The sequence below is a fragment of the Heloderma suspectum genome, chromosome 2, assembly GCF_057233095.1.
Source record: "Heloderma suspectum isolate Gila_16-S chromosome 2, 16-S_ref, whole genome shotgun sequence".
NCBI lineage: Eukaryota > Metazoa > Chordata > Lepidosauria > Squamata > Helodermatidae > Heloderma > Heloderma suspectum.
The window spans coordinates 172,748,963-172,776,275 of record NC_139459.1 but is presented as its reverse complement, the minus strand read 5'-3'; the positions used below and the strand labels follow the sequence as shown (position 1 = coordinate 172,776,275).

Below are 27,313 nucleotides of genomic sequence, written 5' to 3'. Positions count from 1 at the left end.
AGGGCAGACTGGTAAGGCTGCCAGGAACCATCAGGTTGGGGGAAGAACCAGAAGAGGGGACAGCTGTAAGGTGTCTAGCCCCTCTTCTCCTCAGCTGGCCTGTTAATCCCCCAACGCCATACCTCCCCCTGCCCGTGACCACAGTTATGGTGGCACCTCCCCGACCCCCTGAGTTGCCCAATAGTCCTCCCAGGCACATATTAAAATGTTAGGATATAAAATATTACCGCAAATATTAAAATGTTGGGCTGCTAGTTCCACTATACTCAATGTACAGGTGACAACATAAGAAACGCCATGCTGGATCGGAACAAGGGTCCATCTATTCCAGCATTCTGTTCACACAGTGGCTGGCCAACCAACTGCCCATGGGAAGCCCACAAGCAGGACATGAGTGCAACAGCACCCTCCCGCTTATGTCCCCCAGCAACTGGTATACATAGGCATACTGCCTCTGATACTGGAGGTATCTGGGGCTAATTCCAGCTCTGTTCTTCCAGCAAGCAGCCCTTCTTGCTATGGGCCAGTGAGGGATGTCAGTGAACAAATTTGCCATTGTTCTTATTCCTTAATTCAGGCATAATTCGGGGGTGGGTGGGTATCTAACAGAGAACTCTGACTACAAGCTGACTTCCTCCCAGTAATTATTTATTTGTTCTTATGAGTGCACTCCCTGGGGGAAAATAGGGGGACAAACTAGAAGTGATGCTAATTGCATGAATTCAATTAACATGCACATTTTTTGTTTAAGTAGCAGCCACAGGGGAGGCTAAGCGGCCTCTGGAGACTGGGAGAGGAAGTTTCACTCTTTCTCTTTCTGTAGTAGTCCTGACAGAAACTGCCTCTATTTGCATTTCAAGGAGAAATTCTATTTGGCACTAAGGGGGCTTCTCTTGAAATGCAAATAGCAGCTTTGGAAAGGCATTTTTAGTCAGGACCATGACAGGGAGCGAAATAGTAGATTTCCTTCCGCAGCCCCCATGGCCCTGAGACTGCTCAGGCTTCTCTGCAGCTGCTATTTACATAATAAAAAGTGTGCATGTTAACTGTATTCATGCAGATTAATGTCATGTCCAGTTTAGCATTGAGATATAATAGACAGCTGGGTTTCTAATAAAAATTAAAACCTCCTGTTTTCGTTCAATTATTTCACCACACTTGTAAGAAGGTAAACTCGCAAGAAGATAAACAAGGAAATGTCATAATATTATAATGCAGAACAGACACATGTCAAGTCAGTCATAAAGATTGACATGACGCTTCTCCTGGAATCCGAATTAATTTCTGGTCAAGTTGCACATGGCCAACCAGCTACTCCTAGTTTATATGTTAATTTACCACATTTATTATTAGGTACTTTTTTTCCATAAAATGATGGAAGTGACTTAGAACCAAATTTAAATTACAAAAGCACAAGAACAGACATAACACGGTTTAAAAAAAAAACATGTTAAAAGCAAATGCATCAGTAAATGCAGCAATAAAATAATCCAGGCTTAAAAACCAAAACAGGTTAAGAGTTGCCAATTAAAAACTACATTAAAGCGAGCAGGCTTTTTGCAGACAAAGTCTTCACCATTCAGTGAAACAACAAGAATGATGGAGGTTGGCAAGCTTCCTTAGGGAGATTGTTTCACAGAGTGGTTTGCTAACCATTGAAAATGCCATCCCCAGGGAAGCATTTCCCTAAAGGATGGAACACAGAGAAGATGATGCTTCCCTAACCTGGGGGATGACTACACTGCAAGTTTAAATCAGTTTCCAAACTGCGCAGCTGCCGAAGTTTCTAGCCTAGGAGCTCTTAGAACTCTGGTTCTTTGAAAGGGATACAGATCTCCAATAAGATATACCCAACACCTCAAAAAACAAAAAGCACTACTATTCTCTGAGTGGAGGAGCCAGGACAATTCAACTGGCTGTAAACCAGCTCACATTTGTAATGTAGGTATAATACTGGTGCCATTCCAATGTTTTGGATTACAGTTCCCAGCATCCCTGACCATTGACCATGCTGGCTGGGGGTGATGGAGTTGAAGTCCAAAACATCTAGAGGGCAGCAGGTTGGGGAAAGGTGGAGTAGACTATCATCAGCAGATCTCAAGGCCTAGGGAAGAAATGTATGGGTGAAAGAATTTCCTGAGGTAAAACTGGGCCCTAGCAGTTAAAGGTAATCATCAGCAATTGAATTGAGCCCTGATTAAGCGAACAGGTAACCAATGAAATATAGCAACATAAGAAGCTGCCTTATATAAATCAGACCATTTGTCCATGCAGCCCAGTATTGTTGAAACTGACTGGCAGTATCTCTCTGGGGTTTCAGACCAGAGTCTTTTCCAGCCCTACCTGAAGATACCAGGGATTGAACCTGGGACCTTCTGCATGCAAAGCAAGTGCTCTATCACTGAGCCACAATGCAGGCAGTGCCCCCATCATACACTGGTCTGACACAGGTAATGCCCATCTATGAGTCATGTGGGCCATTTCTTGCCCCCACCCAATTCAGAAGTGCAAGCTGATTCAGATGGTAATGCTCGACACCTCAGTAGGCAGGCTTTGCATGGGATGGAGCTATGGGGCTACTGGTGGGGGAGGCAGAAGCTCTGGATCACAGATCAGAGGCCCTCAAAGTATGAGGTTTCCCCTCCCGATGTATGCATTGGGTGTCCCAAGAGCAGGGCTGGCCTTACCACAAGGGAAGGTGAGGTGACCATCTCAAGCAGCAGATTTCGGGTGCCATTAAAGGGCGGTAGCAAGGGAACAGTCATAGTAACAGAACCTTGATGAGGAGGTTTTCCCGCACAAGCCCATTGTAATGGACATGCCCAATAGCACTGCCACGGAAACTGTGCCCCATGTTAATTAGTGTGCATGGAGATGGCTGGGATGACATTTGAATTTTCTGTCTCAGGTACCAAGATGTCTTGGTCCAGCCCTGGCCAGGAGACACGAGGCCTACCCAGTCCTTTCAGCACAGAAGGCTGTATGTTTTTTTCCCCTAGAATCCCTGTGATCCACCAACTGGAGCCTGGTGTAAAACACGCATATGTAGAATTAAATTATTCTGAGCCCAGTAAATTGTTTTGAGAACTGAATGGGGCTCACAGTCTTTCCACTCAAAAATCCACTGCTGGTCACACCAAGCTTTCTTCATTTCAGTAGACCAATCAAAAGATAACAAATGTGCCTCTTCATCAGGCAAGATGTTAGTTTGCACATTTTGTGATCTTTTGGTTGGCCTAATACAGGCATTAGCACTAATACGGATATTGGAATTTCTCTTACAGTCAACATGACTGCCTTTGTTTTTGTTTGTTTTCTCATTTCAGTAGTGTCATGGGGAAGGGGGTCATTTTGTGGCTTTGTTCTTGTTCAGTCGTTCAGTCGTGTCCGACTCTTCGTGACCCCATGGACCATAGCACGCCAGGCCCTCCTGTCCTGCGCTCTCTCCCGGAGCGTGCTCAAGTTCATATTCATTGCATCCGTGATGCTATCTAGCCATCTCATCCTCTGCTGTCCCCTTCTCCTTTTGCCTTCAGTCTTTCCCAGCATCAGGGTCTTTTCCAGGGAGTTTTCTCTTCGCATTAGGTGGCCAAAATATTGGAGCTTCAGTTTCATTATCTGTCCTTCCAATGAGCACTCAGGGTTGATTTCCTTTAGGATGGACTGATTTGACCTCCTTGCAGTCCAGGGGACTCGTAAGAGTCTTCTCCAGCACCACAGTTCGAAAGCATCAATTCTTCGGTGCTCAGCCTTCCTTATAGTCCAGCTCTCACAGCCATACATTACTACTGGGAAAACCATAGCTTTGATTAGACGGACCTTTGTCGGCAAGGTGATGTCTCTGCTTCTTACTATGCTGTCTAGGTTGGCCATAGCTTTCCTCCCAAGGAGCAAGCGTCTTTTAATTTCATGGCTACAGTCACCGTCTGCGGTGATCTTGGAGCCCAAGAAAGTAAAATCTGTCACTGCTTCCATTTCTTCCCCTTCTATATGCCAGGAAGTGATGGGGCCAGATGCCATGATCTTAGTTTTTTTAATGTTGAGTTTCAAACCAGCTTTTGCACTCTCCTCTTTCACCCTCAACAAGAGGCTCTTTAGCTCCTCTTTGCTTTCTGCCATTAGGGTGGTATCGTCTGCATATCGGAGGTTGTTGATAATTCTCCCAGCAATCTTAATTCCAACCTCTGATTCATCCAACCCGGCATTTCTCATGATGTACTCTGCATATAAGTTAAATAAGCAGGGTGACAATATGCAGCCTTGTCGTACTCCTTTCCCAATTTTGAACCAATCGGTTTTTCCATGTCTGGTTCTTACTGTTGCTTCTTGACCCTCGTACAGGTTTCTCAGGAGACAGGTAAGGTGGTCTGGTACTCCCATCACTTTCAGAATTTGCCACAGTTTGTTGTGATCCACACAATCAAAGGCTTTAGCGTAGTCAATGAAGCAGAAATAGACGTTTTTCTGGAATTCTCTTGCTTTCTCCATGATGCAGCGAATGTTGGCGATTTGATCTCTAGTTCCTCTGCCTCTTCGAAACCCAGCTTGTACTTCCGGTAGTTCTCGGTTCGCATACTGCTGAAGCCTAGCTTGTAGGATTTTGAGCATCACCTTGCTGGCATGTGAAATAAGCGCAATTGTGCGGTAGTTTGAACACTCTTTGGCGTTGCCCTTCTTTGGAATTGGAATGTAAACTGACCTTTTCCAGTCTTGTGGCCACTGTTGAGTGTTCCAGATTTGTTGGCATATTGAATGCAGCACTTTAACAGCATCATCTTTTAGGATTTTAAATAGCTCGGCTGGCATACTGTCATCTCCGCTAGCTTTGTTGTTACTAATGCTTCCTAAGGCCCACTTGACTTCACTCTCGAGGATGTCCGGCTCAAGTTCAGTGACCGCACTATCATGGCTATCAAGGACATTACTATCATGGCTATCAAGGACATTAAGATCTTTCCTGTATAGTTCATCTGTGTATTCTTGCCACCTCTTCTTAATCTCATCTGCTTCTGTGAGGTCCCTGCCTTCTTTGTCCTTTATCATGCCCATCTTTGCACAAAACGTTCCCTTGAGATCTCCGATTTTCTTGAAGAGATCTCTAGTCTTTCCCATTCTGTTGTTTTCCTCGATTTATTTGCATTGTTCATTTAAGAAGGCCTTCTTGTCTCTCCTTGCTATTCTCTGGAACTCTGCATTCAGTTGGGTATATCTTCCCCTTTCTCCCTTGCTTTTCGCTTCCCTTCTTTCCTCAGCTACTTGTAAAGCCTCCTCAGACAGCCACTTTGCTTTCTTGCATTTCTTTTTCTTTGGGATGGATTTCGTTGCTGCCTCCTGAACAATGTTACGGATCTCTGTCCATAGTTCCTCAGGCACTCTGTCTATCAGGTCTAATCCCTGAAATCTATTCCTCACCTCCACTGTATATTCATCAGGGATATGATTTAGGTCATACCTGAACGGTTTAGTGGTTTTCCCGACGTTCTTCAATTTAAGCCGAAATTTTGCAAGAAGCAGCTCATGATCTGAGCCACAGTCAGCTCCGGGTCTTGTTTTTACTGACTGTATGGAGCTTCTCCATCTTTGGCTGCAAAGGACATAATCAATCTGATTTCGATATTGACCATCTGGTGACGTCCATGTGTAGAGTCGCCTCTTGTGCTGTTGGAAAAGAGTGTTTGCTATGATCAGCGTGTTCTCTTGGCAAAACTCTATTAGCTTTTGTCCTGCTTCATTTTGTACACCAAGGCCATGCCTGCCTGTTATCCCGGTGATTTCTTGACTTCCTACTTTAGCATTCCAATCCCCTATGATGAAGAGGACATCTTTTTTTGGTGTTAGTTCTAGAAGGTGTTGTAGGTCTTCATAGAACCGATCAACCTCAGCTTCTTCGGCATCAGTGGTTGGGGCATAGACTTGAATTACTGTGATGTTGAATGGTTTGCCTTGGATTCGTACTGAGATCATTCTATCATTTTTAAGATTGTACCCCAGTACTGCTTTTCCCACCCTTTTGTTGACTATGAGTGCTACTCCATTTCTTCTAAGGGATTCTTGCCCACAATAGTAGATATGATGGTCACCTGAATTAAATTCGCCCATGCCTGTCCATTTTAGTTCGCTGATTCCCAAGATGTCGATGTTCAATCTTGCCATCTCATGTTTGACCACCTCCAGCTTACCTTGATTCATTGATCTGACATTCCAGGTTCCTAAACAATATTGTTCTTTACAGCATCGGATTTTCTTTTCACCACCAGACACATGCACAGCTGAGTGTCCTTTCGGCTTTGGCCCAGCCGCTTCACTCTTTCTGGCGCTACTTGGAAATACCCTCTGCTCTTCCCCAGTAGCATATTGGACACCTTCCGACCTGAGGGGCTCATCTTCCGGCATCATCTCTTTTAGCCTTGTGATAAGTTCCATGGGGTTTTCTTGGCAAGAATACTGGAGTGGGTTGCCATTTCCTTCTCCAGTGGACCACATTTTGTCAGAACTCTCTGCCATGACCTGTCCGTCTTGGGTGGCCCTGCACGGCATAGCTTATGGCTTCACTGAGTTACGCAAGCCCCTTCGCCACAACAAGGCAGTGATCAATAGCAGTCCTCAAATAAGTGTAAGATCTCTGTCATAAATAAGATAGAGGATAACCGTTCCCCATTAGTATGGAGGGGAGGAAATAGGACAGATGTTTTAAGCCACACTGAGATTGAGTGAAGTTAGCTGTGCAGAAAATCTTAACCATTAGAGAAGGCACAGGCCACGGAAAAAAAACATGTTGGTCAAAGCTGAAAAATCTACTCAGAAGAGATACAGTCAGAACAAACATCCGCATTGCTGGGCTACGGGCAGCTCAAGGGCAGAAGGTGAAAGTCTGTCAGGAGGAAGACGGAGGCCAGGTCAGAACATTACACCAGAGGGCCTAGAGCAGGGGTAGACAACCTGGTGCCCCCCAGGTGTTAGGGGCTACACCTCCCATCAGCCCCAGACAGCATGGCCAATGGTCAAGGATTATGGGAATTGTAGTCCAAAACAGTTGGAGTGCACCAGGTTGCCCACCCTTGGCCTAGAGAAATCCTAGGAATTAGGTTCTCGTCAAGGTAGCATAAGAAGCCAGATTTGAGGAAGCTCACCACAGGGGCACAGGCCCAAATCAAACCAGAGTCCAGGCAGGCAGGTAAAGGAGGTTGGTAGAGTGCAAGAGCATTAGGTAAATAGCAAGATTAGAGGACAAGCAAGGAGAGACACCTAGACCACAGGTGGGCAGAAGGTAAATCAGGTAGCTCACAGGATGATTTGCAGTAAATGAGCAAGTGTTTCAGTCTCTGAATAGCAACACAAGGGTAGTTCCCCCTCCTCTAAATTAGGCTATTGGAATCTCTGATCTGTAATAACTCAGATGTAGATCTGTACTTCTATATGGAGGTCATCCCAATGTATGGCTTATGGGGTGCAGTAGGCAACTGATTCTGCCTCCCGAGCCACCATTTTACATCTAACCCCACCCATCTTCCACCAGATATTTGGTGCCTGGCTCTAGTTGGTGAATCTCAGGCTTCTAATAAAAAAAAAAACAAAGTGGATCCTGGAAGCTTTAAATTTGCCCACACCTGACCTAGTCAGCAACTGGGGAGTCAATACAGACAAGGCTGAAGTCTGAAATTTGGCCCAGGGAAAAACACACACACATATATTTATAGCCAGGATAGGCCAGGTGGAGCTTATGAGCTGCCTAGGAGGAGGTGGGGCTGTGTTGGGGCCCAGGAGGACAGCACCACCCCTTCTTCCTCTACTTTATTGGTTTTCAACAGGTGGAGAGGGACCCACAAGTGGACCACACCCCAACTGAATCATAAAAACAGAAACTACCATCATTTGTTTTCTTCAGGGTGTTCTGAGAGAGAGAAGGAAAGAGTGTGTATGTGTGTGGGGGGGGAGTTGTCCCCCCCTCTATGTTTTGTGTGTGTGTGTTTTTTTTGTGTGTGTGTTTAACGTGGATCCCATGTTGGGGCTAAGATTAGGTCCCAGCTCTGAAAAGTTTGAAGAATATTGGCCTTCTCTGCAGAAAGGATCTGTTATGATGTGGATATTCATAGAATAATAGAATAGTAGGGCTGGAAGGGGCCTATAAGACCATCGAGTCCAACCCCCTGCTCAAGGCAGGAATCCAAGTCAAATTGGAGTTGGAGTTTGAGCCAAGGGGGGATCAAATTTGCATTGTTGTTCGGTGGTGTGGACAATAACCCTGAACCTGTCTTCTGTCCGATACTATCTACCTTACTTTCAGTCAGGGGGGAAAACGGCAGCAGGAGGGGTAAAAACAGACTAAATGCATTTCAGATGAGCATGCCAATGCGCAATATTCAGTATGCATGCACCAGCCCACCACTATTATGCTCATCCATTTGCACAACTGCTTTTTCAAAGACTAAAGTCCCTCCAGCTCCCCCACCCCCCATTAATAGAAGTTGTTTGGAGAAGTAAGAAAATTAAAGGCACGCTGTAGCCTTTCCATGGATAACTGAGAATGATGCAAAGTGGAAAACTCATGGAAATAATGGCACCGGATTCACACTTCTCCACCCTGCAGTCTTTCGGTCTAAGAGGGATCTTTTATTTATTTAAAAGATTTAAATAAATATTTATTTATTCCGCCTATCTGCCAGAGTAGACCTCCCAGGCAATCCACATAATTTAAGAACTATCCAAAACAATAAAATCACAAAAATTAACATGACCGTAAAATATATAAATTCGGCCGAGTCCAGAAACACAAGAGGGCTTAAAAATCAATCAAGTGATGATTGGTGAAATGTTTTGACTGGCACTTAAAATGTTAACAATGTGTGTGCCTGTCAGATAAAGCTGGAGAGAGTATTCCAGAGCCTGGTGCCACTACAGAAAAGTCCCCATCCACTACAGCAGCCTACCTGAACCCATCACTGAAAATGAACACACATGGAGTAGGGCCTCCACAGAAAATTTTAATGTACAGGCAAAATCATATGGGATTGGGTAATGCGAGCTCGCAGGCTTTAAAAGTCAAAACCAACCAGTGGAGATATTAAACACTAGCAAGATATAATCAGACTAATTCAGGAAAAGGTTAGTTGCACTTTAGTCCCATTGAAATCAAAGAAATCTAAATCAGTCACAGTTAATTTGTTCCTTTGATTTCAATGGAACATGAACACGTTTCTCCGAATTGGAACTGTAGTTCCATAAATTCATATAAAGTAACACACAGGGGAGCTGTATGCTGCTGTAATCGTCCAGGAACCTAATATCTCAATTCAAATTAATGGTCTTTGTATTTAACAAGGTTATGAACTTCAGTTCCCAAACAGAAGATTGCCTAAAATAAAGATATAATCTGTTTTCTGTCTTACTTATTCTGACCATCTGACAACTGTCATTACTGAACTATTGAATCAATAGTTGCCTAAATTGCAATGAAAACTGTCTCAGGTTAAAGGCCGATGGTGGGGATTAAATTGTATGAGATTGCCCTTTACCTCTCTTTCAGGCCTGCAGTTCCATTACCCTCTCCCTTATCCATAAACACACACACAGTAGGGAGACAGAACTAGGATCCCCGAATGCCCTAGCAGGTCCAAGGACATTTTGATATCTGAGACAGAAAGCAAAAAATGGCTGTAACTTCTCAGAGGGAACAATCGGCCGGGAAGTTCTCTTCCACAAGTCCTACAGAAATGAGTGGGGGTTCTTGCATAGCTACCATTCCTTTCAAACGGATTTCCCTGATAGATTATGCCCTGAGTCAGATCCGTCTGACTATTACTCCACCATCCTTAAGGATGGCCCGAACGTGCTTCTCAAGGTGGCAGCCATTGCCTCCAAACACGCCTCTCACTCCCTAGTATTATCCCTTCTTCCATCCAGAGGACCCTAGAAACCCAGGTGTACACTCACCCCTGTGGAAGTCTGTGCAAACACCACCTTGCTTTCCAGGCCCCCAAGCCCTTTTGTAGTTCCAGAGAACTTGGGGAAGAAGTCAAAATTCCTCCTGCTGGCTCTGTTCCTAGCAACCGCCAAGCTAGACAGTTTCAAACAGCACTGCCCAAACAGGAACCTACCTGCCTCTTTAAGGTGGTAGAATCTCCAAGTGGAACATGAGCCACAGAAGAAGTGCGTACGCATGTGATTGGCAACAGAGGTAATATTTTTCCTCTCAGAGGCACCAGCTATGAGCTAGATCCTAGTCTGAAACAAAGTCTAGCTCAGTGAGGAAAGTGGAATTTCCGAGTGCAAGGAACTAAACACCCCATAAAATATAGTTGAGTCTTCCAGTTAATCCAGGTGTTGGTGGCTATGTTGTTCCCACAGAAAGAAAGGCACTAAACCCATCACAGATGACATGTTTTATTGGAACAACCAGTAGTTTAAAAATTAATTCAGAGTTTCACAGATCTGTCCGTCAAATTGATCAAATGTTCATTGTGAGTGACAAACCGTTCCGTGAAACCCTTAAGTTCACACACCATTTTTAAACTGAACCTGAAAGTTCACACACCATTTTTAAACTGAGGGTTTTAAACTAACAGGCAGCATTCAAATATTCAAAAACCAACCAATTTAGTTTATTTATTAAAAACAACACTGAATTGATCCTGCTTCTTCAGTTAGGTCATTATCCCTTCCTTCTTCTGTAGGGTCTAACATAACGTTACAGGAAAAATGGAATAGCCATTGCTCAGGGTCACTTCTTCATAATGTCTACCTGAACCCAACACATGAGATGATATAATCATGCTCTGTGTTCCCCTGCTACAACAGCTGATGTGATGTGGATGGGGCAATGCACAGCACCATTTGATCACATCACGTATTATATACAATTAAATCAGGGGTGGGGAACGACTTTGTCCCTGGGGGCTGGATTGTCCATAGGAAACCACCCCCGGGCTGGATAGTGGCAGTGGACAGCCATGCTCCCAAAGTGGGCAGGGCTGCCCACAGCTGGCATGTAAGGCTTTGAGCCAAGGGGAGATTAAACTAAGGGGGCATTGCCTGCACAAGGGGGTGCTCTTTCCTGGAACACCTTCTGAGCTGGACTGGGGAACCTTGCAAACCAGATTAGGCTCACAAGCCAGAGGTTCCCCACTGTTGAACTAGATGTTACAAGGAACAGGCGAGGAATAGAACACCTCTTTCTCAACATTTAGACTTTTAGTGTCCATATCTATCCTTTGTGTGTTCAGACAGCCAACTCTTCAGCAATAATTTGTCAGCTCCAGGCACAATGGGATATATCAAGTTGTGTATCCCAAATATGGAAGAGGAGACCCTGAATGAATACAGTGTTTGGGAGCAAATGCAGTCAGCGTGGTGCTTCTGTTGGCCCCAGGCAACTTCTTTTCTCTCAGCAGTAAGTTACACATGATGGCAGCCCAACCCACATATTAGAAAATTGGTCATGCTGAATTAATATAAAGTGGAGGGGGACATTTTAAAGTGGACTCACAGTAGCCAGGTGTTGAAACCTGCCCCTACCTGCTGTTTTTTGTTCTCAGCTCCCCCCTTCCCAGTTGGAGGGAGCTTTACTTCCAGTCTCAGAGCTCTACTGACAGAACAGCAGCTAGCTGCTACGGAGAGCAGGTTGTGAGGGGGAAAAGCAGCAGGAGAAAGAAGTTTAGCATCCCCGTCCTCTTGCTTCTGCAGTTTAACTCCCTACCACCTCTTTATAGGAATTCAGAAGCTATGCCCTACCATGCTGGTCTAGTACATCACATATGGTTAGCCCCTCAGTCTATCTATAAAATGGGAGACTATAGAGATCTGCCTCAGAAAGTGATTGTGAGGGCAAAACAAAATGTTGTAAAGCACTTTACATAATAAAAGTGAAAAGGCATGAATACATTCCCAATAACTACAATTTTTAATAAAAGGAACAACCAAAGCCATTTTTCTTGGGACCACCTCATCAGCTATGGTAACACCAATCTGTAAATTATGTTCTCTATAACACCTTCTAGTAGCTTTCCTTCAGTATATGACAAACCCACCCTGAAGGATTCAAGGTCTCCCAACTCCAGACTCTCCCCAGAGTATTTTCCCTCCACCCAAGCTCAAAAGTGAGTTTGCAGCCATTAAAGGACCTATTCCTAAAGTCACTCGCAGCACTTGCAACATCCCACAACAGTGAGTTCCATAGTTTAACAGCATCTCACATGATTATCAATGTAACTGCCATTCATTTATAGTTTTGCAGGATCTGTGGTAGTGGTATGCATAAGGGTTGGGCCCAGAGGCAGATAACGGAGCTTAGGGACATCAGTCATGGAACCTTCCCTCAGTAGTGCCGATTCCTGGTTCTACCTTAACCCTGTTGGTGACCTCAACTGTGGGGCACAGCCCTGCCAGCACTGGCACGCCTGCTGCACTTCCAGCGCCCGCCGCACCCCATGTCATGAGTGAGCCTCCAGGCTGCTCCATGTACATTCTGGGGAGGGGCAGGGCACAATCTGACTAAACAGGGTTCATGAGGGTTTAGCCTCAGAGCACGCTGCCAACTGCACGGTTCACTGAATTCTGGAACATGCAAAGGTGAGTACCTCCCTTTGGTAGCTGAGTAAACACAACCTGCTCCACACATCTGGGAGGAGGGGGCAGGCAGGAAGGGATTCCAGGAAGAAAGCAGGACTTTCGAGCAGTGCTTTAGCCGGGACCCCATTTGCTTTCGTCCTCACCCTCAACTGCAACGCTACTGAAGTACATAGCTGCATTTGCTCCGATTCACCCCTTGTCAACCTATACCTTTCTCTTTGCTTTCTTTTGAAAATTAGGGTGCAAGTTCCTTGGGGCGACTGACCTTATGTTACTATGTAAAGTGGCATGTACACTGATGGAGCTATATAAGAATGGGAGTTAAGCACTGTTGTGAGGGAAGGGGGGAATCATTCTGTTCTTTCCACATAAATCTGACCTTTGACAATGGGGGCAGCTGGTCAAGTGGCAAATGGCAAACACAGACCCCCTCTTCCCACAACCCCATGGAAATAAGAAACCCAGCTTGCTCTATCCCCAGTGGGTTACCTGTTCCATAAAATGCTGATGCCATCTGTATTGTGGAGTGAAAGGAACAGATGGCAGGGGTTCCTTATGCACTAGGGTCCTGACCCCCTGAAACCCACCCCCTGTAATTCCAGCCTAAGGCTCTCTCACAGGGCTTTCAAGTTCCTACTCCCCATCCTCACCCGCCACTCCAACTCATAACGCACCCACCCCGGTAACACAAGCCATGCAGAATCAAACAGATTAATGAGTCTCAAAGTAGGGATAGACACTGATATGAGTAAGGCAAAGATGGGGGGGGGGTGTCAAGAAGACCCAGAAGCCTGCACAGACCCAGTGTGGGTCATTAGAGGTCACAAAGAAAATCCCCCAGACCACTCACACAGGAAACGTGCTTGGCACACAATCGCGCTCCATTTTCTATTAACCAAAATTGAAGCAGGGAGGGCTTTAAAAACAGCCACCAACTGACACACTTGGATGGGAAAACGTTTTTGTAATGTCTTTAATCTCTTTGCCCCATGGACAGGTGGAAAGGACAGGGCAGTACATAGTCCATCCAGGTTCTGAGGGCTATAGAACATGGAGTACGTTAGGTCTACCCAGTGGGGGTAGGGAGGGGAAATACAGAATGGCCTGCCAAGGACTGATAAGGTCCCGAGGTTTCTCAGAAGCAGACAGCCTGCCCGCCAACCCAAGACAGTATTTGTCTGGCGGTATTTGTGTCAGATCTGTCCAGGAGTCACCTACATAAAGCTGTCACGGAGTAGCCGGGGGAGGAAGCCGCCCTGCCAGTGTCACGCAAGGGACTCTGGTAAAACAGTGCAAATCACAGCCTTTGCCAGCAGATATAGAGAAAGCAGGATATTTATTTGCATTTGAGCAATTAATCCCTTCCCACAAATTGCAACAATCACAGCGGGGGACAGAACAGCCCCCATCCTGTGTACACACATTGCAATTCCACTTACATTGTGGAAGTATTCGAAGAATCCTAGGAAGAGCACCTCCTTCCTGTCTTGTTTGCAAGCCCTTGCCCCCTTCCACCCAGCTTCCCTCTGTTATCCTCAGGGCTGATTATCTTCTGCCCCATGGCTTCTATTGGTGGGGCGCCACATGCCCATACCCAGTTTTCTTGCCCACCAGACTGAGGCAGAAGGGAAATCTAGTAAGAATGCTTCCAGACAGCAGGGTCCTAGCACTACCAATCAAAAGACATTGTGCAGCTATTCCCAGGGTCGGCCTAAAACACTTTTTCTTGCCTGCAACAAAGAACAAGATAGCACCCTCTCCTATTCCATGTACAAAAGTCGACTGGACTGTATCGTCAACAGCATCCTGCACTGTACCTGAAGGCAGCAGGTTAGCCTGGGGGCACAGGGCAGGCTGCTTGGCACTCAGCTCTCTCCTCCAGCACTTTGCTGCTGCCTCCAAGCACTACCTCACTCTGTCTAATGATAGGGCCAGCCCTAGCTATTCCGCCATTTTTTTCTTAACAGATTTCCCATGGTAAGAGAAAAGACGGAAGAGGAGGTAGGAAAACATGGGACAATGGCACATGAAAGTTGACATCACCTGGACTCCCTGTAAAATTCTGTGAATGAAGCAGGGCAACGGTGCCATAAAAGCCTTGTCTTCCATGCTGCCTGGATAGATCTGACTAAAAACAGTGGTCACAATGACTAAAGATGTGAGGTGGCAGAAAGGAGACATGTGAGCTTTGGGGCCTGCAATGTTGGCGGGAGGAAGAAGGGGGAGCTAAGGCAAAACAGGTGCTAGGATTGTTGGAATAGACTGGACCTGCCTGAAATTTGGCTAGGGCTTAACAATTTGGGCCAGCATTCAGCCTTCGAATCCAATTTCAATGCCAGTGCTGGAAGATATGAGTAATAATAAAGAAAACAGTCTCCGCACATGTGCCAAGTTGCCTTCCCCTCACCACTGGGTAACCAGCACTTAGGGCATCCCCAAATTTAGGACTGAGGAAAACTGCTCTCAAGCAGGCTTAAGCCTCAGCACCTCTTTTTTCAGAAATGAAGCACCAATCATTTTCTCAACTTTGGGGGAGACTCACTGGAAACTCTTCCATTGGATCAGACTCTCTCCAATTCACCACTTAGGATTAGATCATATCTTTGTACTCTGTGTTAATTGAGGATATAATCAAAATCAGCACCCCAGTTCACAACCTCAGAACCACTGCGGTGGATGAAAAGCCCCACACCAGCCATGGACATGCACTGAAAGGGTGGGGGAAATCCACTATTAAACCTTCCATAAACTATAAGATGGTTAACAGTGCAATGCTATACAAATTTACCAGAACTTAGTCTCGCCAAGTTATTTATTTATTTAATTTCTTAATCGCCCATCTGGCCAGTCACCTGGCCACTCTGGGCAATGTACAACGGTACAATATAAAACAGTAAAAATATATATTAAAACATTATTTAAAAATACCCTAACCCACCCCAAATGCCTGCCTGAATAACCAAGTTTTCAGTGCATGGCAGAAGCTCATTAAAGAGGGGGCATGGCAGAGTTCCCTAGGGAGGGAGTTCCACAGAGTGGGGGCCACCACAGGGAAGGCCCTCTCCCTCGTCCTCACCAGCCAGCCAGTTGTCCTGGCTGATGGGACAGAGAGAAGGCCAGCTGAGGCTGACCTTGTTAAGCGGCCTGTCTGGTGCTGCTGGAGGCGCTCCTTAAGATAGGCTGGGCCGGAACCATATCGGGTTTTAAAGGTCAAAACCAACACCTTGAATTTGGCCCGGAAAACAACTGGTAACCACTGCAACTCCTTCAGCACTGGAGTGATGTGATCTCGCCGGCGGCTGCCTTTAATCAGGCGAGCCGCCGCGTTCTGCACCAGCTGCAGCTTCCAAACCGTCTTCAAGGGTAACCCCATGTAGAGCGCATTACGGTAGTCTGGATGAGAGGAGACCAGGGCATGTACTACTGATGGGAGCAGATGGTCAGGAAGGTAGGGGTGCAGCTGCCATATCAGATGGAGTTGGTACAACGCTGTCTAGCTCACGGCTGACACCTGAGCCTCCATGGACAGCTGGGAGTCAAAAATGACCCCCAGGCTGCGGACCTGGTCTTTCAAGGGTAGCTGTACCCCATTCAACACCAGGTCAACATCCCCCAATCTACTCTTGTCTCCCACCAAAAAGAGTTCAATGAATCTTACTTCCAGGTACATGTCTATAGGCTAAAGGGACTTAGGGCATAAATAATCCATATGAATTCAATTAGAATATGTGCGTGTCCAGTGTGAAAGAATCTAAATACTCACACACACAACCTGCACAACAACCATGCAAAAGATGTTGCTAGGCCTTGTCTAAATTCCAAGCCTTCCACCGGGATTGAAAACCACACAAACTGCTGCTACTTTCGAACCACCACTTAGCTAAAAGCAAAGCAATTCAGACCCAGGGCAAAGAGTTTAGCTGGCTCAGGAATACTAGGTTTTGGGGCTTTTCCCACTCAGTCCAAGGGGTTTGGTATTTCAGCACTCAGCATCAAGCCCTGGCAATCTCCTCCTTTGCTTAAAAATCTGAGCCAGTTGCAGTCCACCTTCTGACTCCACCCTAAAAGCCTCTCTCTCTCTCTCTCTCTCTCTCTCTCTCTCTCTCACTCAAACCATGTCCAGCTTGCAGCAAATTAAAGGCCTGCTTGTAAAAATTACAGGGCACCAATTCCAAGCAGGAACAAGAGTCTTGATGGCAGTCTGGCTGCCTAACATCCACTACCCAGAATGTACAACCCTTGGATTCAGGTTCTTGGACCTGGGAAGAGGAAAGTGGATCCCATTAAGTTAGAAGCAGACAAGCCCACCAGCTCCAGCAGGGCCTCATTAACTCTGCATGGTAAACCCAGGATCAGTAGCTATACAGCAGGCTCTTCAGAAGTCCCCGCACCCCAAAAGAAAATTTGAGAACTCGCTGATCCCCAGTGTTCCATCTCCAGATGAAATACTAAACAGAATCTGAGCACGTAAGAACAATCCTGGAATATGCCCAGGATAAGCACCACTTGGTGGGGGCAAAGAACGATTCATGGATCAGCTTACAGTGCCCCCCCCCCCGCCTCCCTCCCACAAGCAGCTACAATTCAAAACAAGAAACACTGTAAGGGGCTGGAGCACAGGAGGGGGTGGTGGTTAGGGGTGACTCAGAATCCTTCGCCTGTCCATCCCACCAGTAACTACAGCCTCAGGGCTCTCGGAAGCTTCTGTGCACATGATGGGCCCATATGGAACATATTAAGGCTCTGCAAAAGGAAAAAGGTTGGAGGGAGGGAAGAGAAGCCAAATGTGGGTGGTGCAGCAGGATGTATCCTGCCCTCACCCTGCTCTGTTGCATGTGTTAACCCTTTGCATCTCACAGAATAGGGAGGAGGAGGAGGAGGCAGAAGGAAAAAGGCTTAATCAAAGAGCAGAGCTTAGAATAACAGGAACAGTTAGGAAAAAGCAGTAATCCCCGCTTCCTAGCCCACTAGGATACTGTCTGGAACCCCCGCATGACGTTTAGACTAGGCTAAATTTCGGTCCCTATCAGTATTGCCAGGTGTCTTCCCCACCCACACACCCCACCCCTCTATAGTTAATACATAACAGATGCTCCACATGTCAAGAACCACATAGTCCCTGGTCAAATCCTGAACCCTTGTACATAATGGCTGGTGAAATGTACATGGGTTTTGTTGTTTATAAAATGACATCAGTGTGTTTTCCAGAGTAATATAAGTGAAGGACAGGTCTCTGCCCTGAGCAGCTTACAATCTAAATTATGGGACGGGGAAATAATAGAGGAAAGAATGGGAGAGAGAAGGGCAACAAAGGATGAATGTAAACAAATGCAGTTATACATGCTTAGGGTGCAATCCTATACTGGAGTTATGCCAGCTGAGGGGCTAGGATTTGGCAGAAGCCCCACTATGCAGATGGAACGCCTGGTTCATAGCCACCATGCAGATATATCAGTGGAACTCCCCGATACACTGGCAGAACAGCTAAAATGGGGCGGGACAGAGGCAACATCAGGGAGGAACACACTTAAGCCACATCCTATGGCCATGTTGATGGCACAGCTTTATAGCAGCCCTGGGCTTGGGGCACCCCCTCATGGGAGGGTTGGGGGGGGGCAAGCTCAGGGCTGCTGTAAAGCTGTGCCACTGACATGGCCATGAAGGGAGGGGGGAAATATTGTAAAAGCTGTGCCCGCATCATCAACATCCCCGACCTTGACGCTATGACAGACCATAGGATATCATGTAACTCAGCACCCAATCACAGCACACCACCAGTATATAAAGCTCTGACAGAGAGACAGGGCCAATGTCAAGAGTAGGCATGGTCGGGCACCAGCCGAGGGCCCACGCCCCAGCAGGAATTGCTTCCCTCCTTCCTTTCCACCTTTGCAACCTGCTTGTTCACCCACTTCTCACATTGGCCAAGGCAACGACGGTGGTGAGGAGGAGGAGCAGTAGATGCCACTGCTTGCTTGCTCCCTGCCTGTCAAGCAAGCAAATGGCAGCAATGAGGAGAAAGAGGAGGAGGAGCAACAGGAGCTGGTGACAATGGTGGCAATAAGGTTGACTCACCTAGGGAGGGGGCCCATTGAGGTGCTTTGTTTAGTGGCCCAAAAAAACCTGGAGCCGGCACTGTGAGGGAGACCAGGTATCTGGTATCCTCCGGATTTTGAGGACTACAACTCCCATAATCACTTACCATTGGCAATGCTGGCTGGGACTGATAGAAGTTGTAATCCAAGACATCTGGAGGGCACAAGGTTGCCTACCCCCAACTGATAAGGTTTGCAGCATGGAGCTATCTCTCTCTGGCCTGATGTCACGCACACATATCAGGTGAACTGGCGGGGTGGTGATGGGTGGGATTGGTCCTATGGGTTACCAGGGGGAGACTAATTGGGTCCTGAGGCTGGGTGCTAGCATGCACAGTGTAATATTTGGGGTCTCAGACCTCTTCCCAGAGGGCTGCCTGGGGTCTCTCAGGAGCTCCGCATTTTCCACCTGTGCTACTGCGATTCATATGTTGGACCCTATGGCATTGCTGTGTATGTGCTGATGGGGCATAACATTGTCCCGGCCATGCACCCAGATCAGCTAGTGCAGTTGCTCCCTCCATTTCTGGGTGGGATGGGACCACATCCTCCGCCTCCTGCCTCCAACTGTATATCTTGCACTCCTTCCATTCATCTCTTGACTTCACCCCAGCGTAGATGAATTATTTGATCATTAAGCCCTCGGAAACCATGATAAAAGAACAGTTGTACATTTTCCCCATTCATATCTTCCTGTTTTCTCCTCCTCTTGTCTTGTGACTTTACAGACTGTAGAACTGTGGGCAGGGCCTATCTTTGATTTCACTCTTGTACAGCACCTAGCTATTTATAGATTCCTATTCAAATATGTTTATTATACATGCAAAGTTCTTCATCAGCGTGTTGTTGTTTTTCTCGTTAAACAGTTTGAGTTTAAATTGGACTTGGAGGGGGGCAGAATACATGTGCACATACATAGGGCCGGCTTCATGTCCGAGGGGGGCCTCTCCTACAACAGTGCCCCCTCACAGCTGATATATGCTGAAAGCTATGGCTACGAGCCACCCACCATTTTAATTACCCACAATGCCCCAACATAGCATTTGCATGGGGCATTATGGGTAATTAAAATGGTAGCCTCAGATTCAGTCATCTGGGAAGGCCCTGGCAGCTGCTTGAGGCTGCTGGGTTCTGACACCAGCCCTGCACGTATTTTGGAGTCATCTGCTGGATCAGTTGGAAGGGCCCAGGAAGCTCACCAAGGGTAGTAGCCATTGCGAAGAAATCCCTTTTCTTATAGCCATCTACTGCTTTTTGTAAAGCAGTGCTTCCTTCTGTCAGTCCATAATCATTCTACAGCAAGCAATTTGGAGGGGGGAGAAAGCCTAGGCAAATTTACCCCCCACCCCACCCTTTTCGCTATGTTAAGAGTCAGGATAACGGTCCCAACACTGCCGTTAATTTCCTGCAGTGCCAGCAGAACGTCACAATGACGCAGCGTTGGCACAGCAGCTAGTACGCCCCATCCGAAATTATTTTACTTGCTGGCACAGCAAGCCTCAGGATCCGGTCATTAGCAAACAATATACACCCTTCAACAGCCTTCTTCCACTCCCAACCTAGAGTTCTTTCCCGGTTCTGGCCTAGGCTTCCCCTCCCCACTCAGAGCCTGGCAGCTGCTGCTGACACAGTGAACTACAGCCCCAGAGCTCCCCAGCCCGGCCCCTTTCTAAAGATAGCTCTTCTCACCCAGATGGATGGAAAAAATGGTGGGGCCAGCCCAGTGCGGCAAGGAAAGGCAGCAGGAATCTCCCAAAGGTGCCCTCGCTTTCCCTGCTAGCCCACACACTGTCAGGACTAGCGCAAGGCATTTTGGCATCCAAAGTAGAAAAAGCCCCCTACTCACTCATCAACAAGAGGCACAATCCAACAGGAAGTTCTCCTGCACAAGCCCCAGCGAAGCGAATTGATTCCCATTCATTTCAGAGGCTTCAGCAGGAGAACCTCCCAGCCGATTGTGCTCCACAGGTCAGGTCTGCCTGGCTGCCGTTTTGTTACCCTTAACTCTGCCCGAAACCTCTTGCTTCAAGCGTCCTCCTCCAAAGTGGCATTATCATAAGAATTTGTGCTTTGCTCCCAAATTTGACCCACAGCTGCTCTAAGCCCAAGCTCTCCACTTCCAAGTCCTACTTTCCCCCACTCTCATCCACCTTTTTATTCTGATTATGTAGGGAAGCACAGGAAAAGGGAAGCATGGATCCCTCAGATTTTGAGATTTAAATGGTCCAAGAGGCAGAACACTATCCTCCACCGTGATCTGATCTCTTACCACTAACACAATACACTGCAACGATCTCTCCTGTTGATTTGACAGTACTAGAGCAGGGTGGGGGAATCCTTAGGACATTTTTTCCCCTCACAGGGCTGCAAACGTTAATCAATAGATTATCCAATAAAAGATTTCAGATTGGCCAGCCCATAGATTAATCTGTGGTACTAACTGCTAACAGGATCCTTGGTTATTTTTGAGGCTCTTTTGTGTTCAGTTTATTACTGTAATAGGGAATGAGAAAGAAACTATTAAAGATGGCTTTTGTGTCTAAGAAGGAACAATAGCTTTGCAGCACAACCATATGCAAGTCTACTTAAAAGTAACTCCTATTTGGTTCAGTAAGACTTACACCTAGGTAAGTGTCTGCAGGATTGCAGCTTTGGTTTATGAAACTGTAAGTGCCCTCACATTTCTTTAAATATCTCAAAAGGGCACTTGAGGTTTTGTCATGTGCACATTTATTTAAATGTAATTAACAAATCATTTGTTTTTTTAAAAATCAGATGAACTCAAACTTCCTTAATAAACTGACAGTCCTACTTTTAAGCTTTTTGCTTGCACCCTTGAGGTCCTTTTCCATTGGTTCTTTTTCTTTTATACGTTCGTCCCAAAGACAAGGGAAAGCATTGACAGATGAACTGCTGAGTTAAACCACACCTGAGTCTTGATTTCCTTTGCCTTAGGGAGCTTGCTTCAACTTTCTTTGTTTTTAGAACCCCTGAGCTCCTCTAACCAGAAGCCAATGAGTCCTGAGCTCCTGGTCTCCTTAAAATTTTTTGAGTCAAACCTACAGTCAGGATTAGAAGGCCTGGGCCTTCCTAACCCAGTCTGAGCCAAGCTCTGGCCCCCAGATAGTCCCCCTGCGGCTTTTCCTGGAGCCAGGATGTGGGTTTGCTTTTATGTCAACCCAGCAGCGTTCCTCAGGGCTTTGTAATGAAGGAGGACGGGGGAGGATATCAGAGACAGAACCATTGATCCGGGTAGAAGTGGGCATGGGACAAAGATGGCCACCACCTGGTCCAAAAGAACTCAAGTTTCTCCAGCAACCACAGCATGATGAGCATCTAAACATTCATTTTGAACACCTCTGCCCCCCCATACTACCACTTTACTTCTGGGCTCCATACAGAAACCATACATCCAGTCAGCCAGCCCTCCTCCTTTAACCACAAGATTCCTGCCCCTTTCCAGAACCATGGAATCAGCTCTCAAGTCCTTCTGCTTTGACCTATATCAGACTGGAGGTAACTAGGGAGAGACCTCAGAGGAGTCTTGTCTGTCTCTCAATCACATACAACCACTACACTCTGCTGCCTCCTGAAGAAGCCAGGATTTCCAACAGACTTCCTTTCAAGCAGGGCATTTTGTTTTCAAGCAATGCAAAGTCAGCCAAATCCTATTAGAAGCAACAAACCAAGGCTTCCTTTGTGGCTGAAAATCTGGATTGCAAGATGGAAGCACAAGTGCAGGCAGGCAGGCAGGCAGGCACACACATACACACACACACAGGGAGGCACAATCTTTAAGCATAGACTAGGCCTATCTGAGTCTCTTTAGCCATTCTGTGCTGGAGGAGTGTAAAATACATGGGGCTAGTCTGACATAAGAAAACAAGCAAAATCCGAAGTCACCCAGCCCCTCCCCAACAGTAAACCATCTACCTTTCACACCCCTGTATAATTCTCATGTCACTGCTACCCAACAATCCTGGCCTAGATAACTGAGGCAGCCAACACCACCATAGTTTTAGTTTGGCCTTATGCTCCCTTCCCACCTTTTGCTCAAGGGAGAAGTGGGTGGGTCCATGAGATGAAAGAAGGAAGGGCTGGGAGCTAGGATTCCTGGGTTCTCTCCCCACCACAGGGAAGGACATATACCCTAATGAGCAAATCATGCTTTAGAGGGAAGAAAAAGAAGAAAAGGAAGGGATGCATCTGTGCTATTGCAACAACAACAACAACAACAACATAGTCTATAACTGGATTCACTAAGAAAGAAGGAAAGAAACCAGTGCTTAAATCAAACCGAATGGATTTTACAAATGCAAAGCTTGTGTCTGTACAGTTTCTCTGCACTGTGGCAGCATCCACCCTAACAGATTCCCAATCTTGCCAGGTGCTGGCTCAGGCACAGAGTAAAAAAAAAAAAGGCACAAAGCTTACCCTAGTCTGAATCAACAAAGGTAAGAGGCAGAGATGGGAAGGGTTTGCCCTGCCTCAGGGAAGAAAACTGGGGCCAGAAAATATCCACTTTTAGACCCCATTCCATTCCTCTTCCTAAAGCTAAACACAGAAGCCAATTATCCAGGCCCCCAGGCATCCTATTCTAGCCACTAGGAAGCACCACCTTCCTAAAAAAACTGGTGCCTGAAGCCAGGAAGGAAACAGGCATGATAATAAGTGACACTTTTGAAGAACCAGTGCCCAAAGATGGGGGAGGGGTTGAGGAGAGAGGGCCCATTCTTTGGTCATATTTTCAGCCACTGTGAAGGAAGGTTATTTACTTCTTTCTTAGGAATCTTTCCCTGCCCCCAGTAGCTTTTCTCATACTGTTTCTAAGAATACCAAACTTGCCAGGGTGACTCAAATGTGTCAGTATGGCGTGTGAGATTCTTCACAGCAGGCAGGGTGGGGGGAGCGGGAAAGGAGAGTACACACACCTATCCTTGCCTTTTCACACTTGCATCTTGACAGGACACAGATTGGGATCAGACACACACAGAGAAAAGGGCATCAAACCCTGGCTTAAAATTTAAGTCCATCTATGAATATTTGAGTAGCCAGGAGATGACCAATTCCTTCTGCATTAATCCTGCTAAAACAGAGGTGAACAACTTGCAGCCCTCCAAAGCCTTTAATGTGGCCCCCCAAGAAGTACCCTGCCTCCCAGATCTCCCAGAGATCCTCATACTGTTTTTTTCCCACCACTGCTAGCAGCAAGGAAAGAGCTTTCTGAATCAGGATTGCTGGTGTGTGTGTGTGTGTATGCATATGTGCGCACATGCATGCGGCCTCCAACCTCCAAGCTAGCATCGTATGTGGCCCTTGGAGTCTGAAACACTTGTGTGTTAAAGACACTTGAGCCTTGGTGTGAGCAAGTGGCAGGGAGTTCCACTGGTGCAGCTTAGGCCAAGTCCGTATCAAACGAATTCAGAGCAGGGAAAGTGGTCTCCAAGAAGGGTAACAGCAGCAAGTTGAATTCCTACAGCTAAGAAAGGGATGGAAGATTGCCCGCATTGGGTCTAGAAAAAATATATGGAAATAATGCCTAACATGTGAAATAAAGAAAGTCGACTCTGGATTTACCTCAGAAGTATCGGAAGTGTTACACAAGATGCTGGGATGGACTTAGAGCACACAGACTCAGAAGCTGATGTTCTTGCGCCCCCCCCCCCCTCTTCCATTACAATTTAACTGCATACCTCTTTGTTTCAAAAGCTCCCTTCTTGGTCTTGTTGCGGGTTTGGGGATTCGAAAAGCAGAGAATCAAAATGGCAGGGTTGCAAGAAAACTAGAACGAAAGGCTATAGCCAACTACTCCTGGGGTCGGGGGTAAGGAACTGTGGACAGGGCAGAGGTAATTATGGAAAAAGGAGGGCTGCACTACCACTGTAAGCACGTTGGGGCAGGAGACTACAAAGCAGGCCGAATAGTTCGTCCTATAAACCAGGCTCTCTGGGTTAGTTTTAGGCGGCACAACGCTTTCCAAGATGAGGCGGAAGAAAGAAAAGCCACCCACTCTACTTTTAACAGCTATAGTGACCTGAAGCTGTTGTAAACGAAGGCGATGAAAAATCCACATCTGGCCGAGCTATTTTGCCCCGAGCGTCTGCGTGTGCATCCCCCCCCTCAAAAAAATCCTCACCAGAAACCACGTATTTCTCTCCCCAAACAGAGAGTGTCCATCTGAGTGCACTGCTCTCTCTAACCACCGGCCTCCACTCCCCCAAATACGGAAGACACAGCCTAGATGCGCGTGAGGCAAGCTCGCCTTGCTTTAACCATTAGGCACGACTTCTCTTGCTAGAGGCGCAACCCGAGACCAGGAATCGTCCCACCACCACCCAGCGTAAAGGACAGAACACGAACGCCCCCCATCCCCCGCCGCCGCCGCCGCCGCCGCCCCGCACGCCAGTAAGCATTCCCCTCCCCCAGTCCCCTCGCGCTTACCGGCTCGGATCTGAGGTGAAGTAGCTGCTCCCCCTTCGATGTGATAGGAGAACCTGATGGCTTTGAACTGCTGGGAATAAGATCCACTGGGTTCCGGGCTGGGCATCCCCATCACGCTGGCCCTCTGCATGATTGCACTGCAACCCCCCTTCCCCTCCTTCAGTCCCCTCCAAAATCCCTCCGAGATCGCCCCCAAAACGCCAGGCTGCTTGGAGTCCCCATCAAATTGCCTGACCCCCTTCAGAAAAAAATAAGAGTGGATTTGAATGCAGCTAAGTCGACCCGATAGATCCACTGTACGCTGGAGCGAAGGGGGGGGGGGGCGATGAACACTGTGGATGATTTTTTTCCCTTTTTTTTTTTAAGACAGATCCTTGCAACAAGTCAGCACAGCTCTTGCAATAAGCATCGCCTTGGCCAGGAATGTATCAGAAAGCAAGCTTATCCACGTTGGAGTGTCTGCTAAGTCCCCCCCACTCCACTTCGCTTCCTCCTCCCCCTCCTCTCTCCACACAGACTCCTTGCTGAGTGGGTTGGCTCTTTCATACTGCAGCGCCAGGCGCTGAGAGCAGATTGCTTGCAAGAAGATTTTTCAAACCCTCCTCTTCAGCCTGTTGTTTTTTAAACACACACACAATTTTTTTTTTTTTGTGGTGGTGGGGGAATAGAAATGGGATTTCATTAGCCACACACAGCTATGAATGTCGATTGGCTCTTGCTGCCTGCCTAGGGAGGAGGAGGAGGAGGAGATTTCCCCCCCTCCAGCTCCAGGATATTGACAAAAAGGCTGAAAAAAAGGGGGTGTTGGCAATTTATTTCCTCGCACTTGGGAGGGTTCCACCAACAGCTGTTGTTTGAAAAATCAGCTCGTTTTGAAGTCAGTTTACTTTGAGGTTTCTCCTCTCCCCAACCCCTTTCCTACACTCTCAAGAAGATTTCCACTCTTTTGGGTAAGGCTAGGCACCACACGACTTAACAACAACAACAAAGGCAGGGAGAGGGCTAAAGGCTGACTTTGATCTCTCCTACTGTTTAAGCGAATTGTAAATTTGGGAGATCAGTTATCCAAAAAAACACTTGGATTTCCCCATCCCATTCCCCAACTCGATTTCTTGGCCTAATATGTGTTCTTCTATTTCCAGGACCACACTACTTGCCCTCCTCCCCCAAAGTAATTGCTCCGGAGAACATTTCAAGTCAGTTTGTCATTTCTGATCTCTGTATTTCCCAATAAATCTTGAAACCTTAAGAGTAGCAATCCCCAACCTGGTGCCCTCCAGATGATTTGGACTTCAATTCCCATCAGCCCCAGCCAGCATGGCCAATCAGGAATGCTAGGAGTTGTAGTCCAAAGCATCTGAAGGGCACCAGGTTGGAGAAATCTACTTTGAAATAAGTCCTTCCTCTCGCTCTCTCTCCCCCCCTCCAAAAATGGTCACTTTTTTCTTTTGTAATACAGACATTTCCTTTCTAGTAAGGCTCAAACAACCAGTAAACATCCGATCTCTGTTTCTTTTCAGAGATATTTTAGTTGTTTCTTCATCTACAATCGAGCCTCCTGGAAGTTCTGGTGCTCAAATTTTCCAAGGAAATTTCACAATTTAGTAGACTTCCAGCACTGTTGTAAATTCTTGATCTGTTTTCAAGCAGCTACATCCTACTTTTCAAAACATAATAATAAAAATAGCATGATCTGGATTTTTATAGCTTCACAGCCAAATTGTTGTGCTTTTTAAGAAAAACTGCTTTTGAAACTAAACGGCAACTAAACTGACTTCTTGGGATGGAAGAACAGAGGTCAGTGCTTATTTAAAACACAGGCAACCCCCCCTTTCCTTTCCTTTCCTTGTCTAAAACCTTCACAGAACAAACCAGTTGTCTGCGCTGCACATGGTGGAAAAAAACCCTCTCTCCCAGATAATATGCTTGCAAACCACAACAGCTGTGGACAATCTAAGTGATTTAAAGGCACAGAACACTGCTTTTGGCAAGCCAGGAGGTGCATTGGCTGGGCAAGACAGCAATGCCCTTCTGTGCCAATGTGATCAAGACAGAGGTGCCCAGTTTGCTTCCTCTGCTGATTGTAGAAATTCTGTTTTCACATCAGAAATCAGCCTTGAAAACTCTACGCCTTTGGGTTGGCTATTAAAGATTTCGCTCCACCCCCAGCAGAGTTCTTTGCATCCATAGTCCCTGCTATCGTTCATGTTCTC

The 27,313-nt window shown here is 46.7% G+C and overlaps 1 protein-coding gene across 1 annotated transcript in view; it reads right to left on the bottom strand.

Moving 5' to 3' along the window:
- FGD1 (FYVE, RhoGEF and PH domain containing 1) overlaps positions 1-25,230 on the bottom strand; it is a 68,926-nt gene extending 43,696 nt beyond the window's left edge. Inside the window, exon 1 of the mRNA XM_084836115.1 lies at positions 25,101-25,230. Within this exon, the coding sequence (XP_084692241.1) occupies positions 25,101-25,230 (130 nt within the window). The remainder of the gene's footprint in view (positions 1-25,100) is intronic.
- Positions 25,231-27,313: the final 2,083 nt, after the last annotated feature.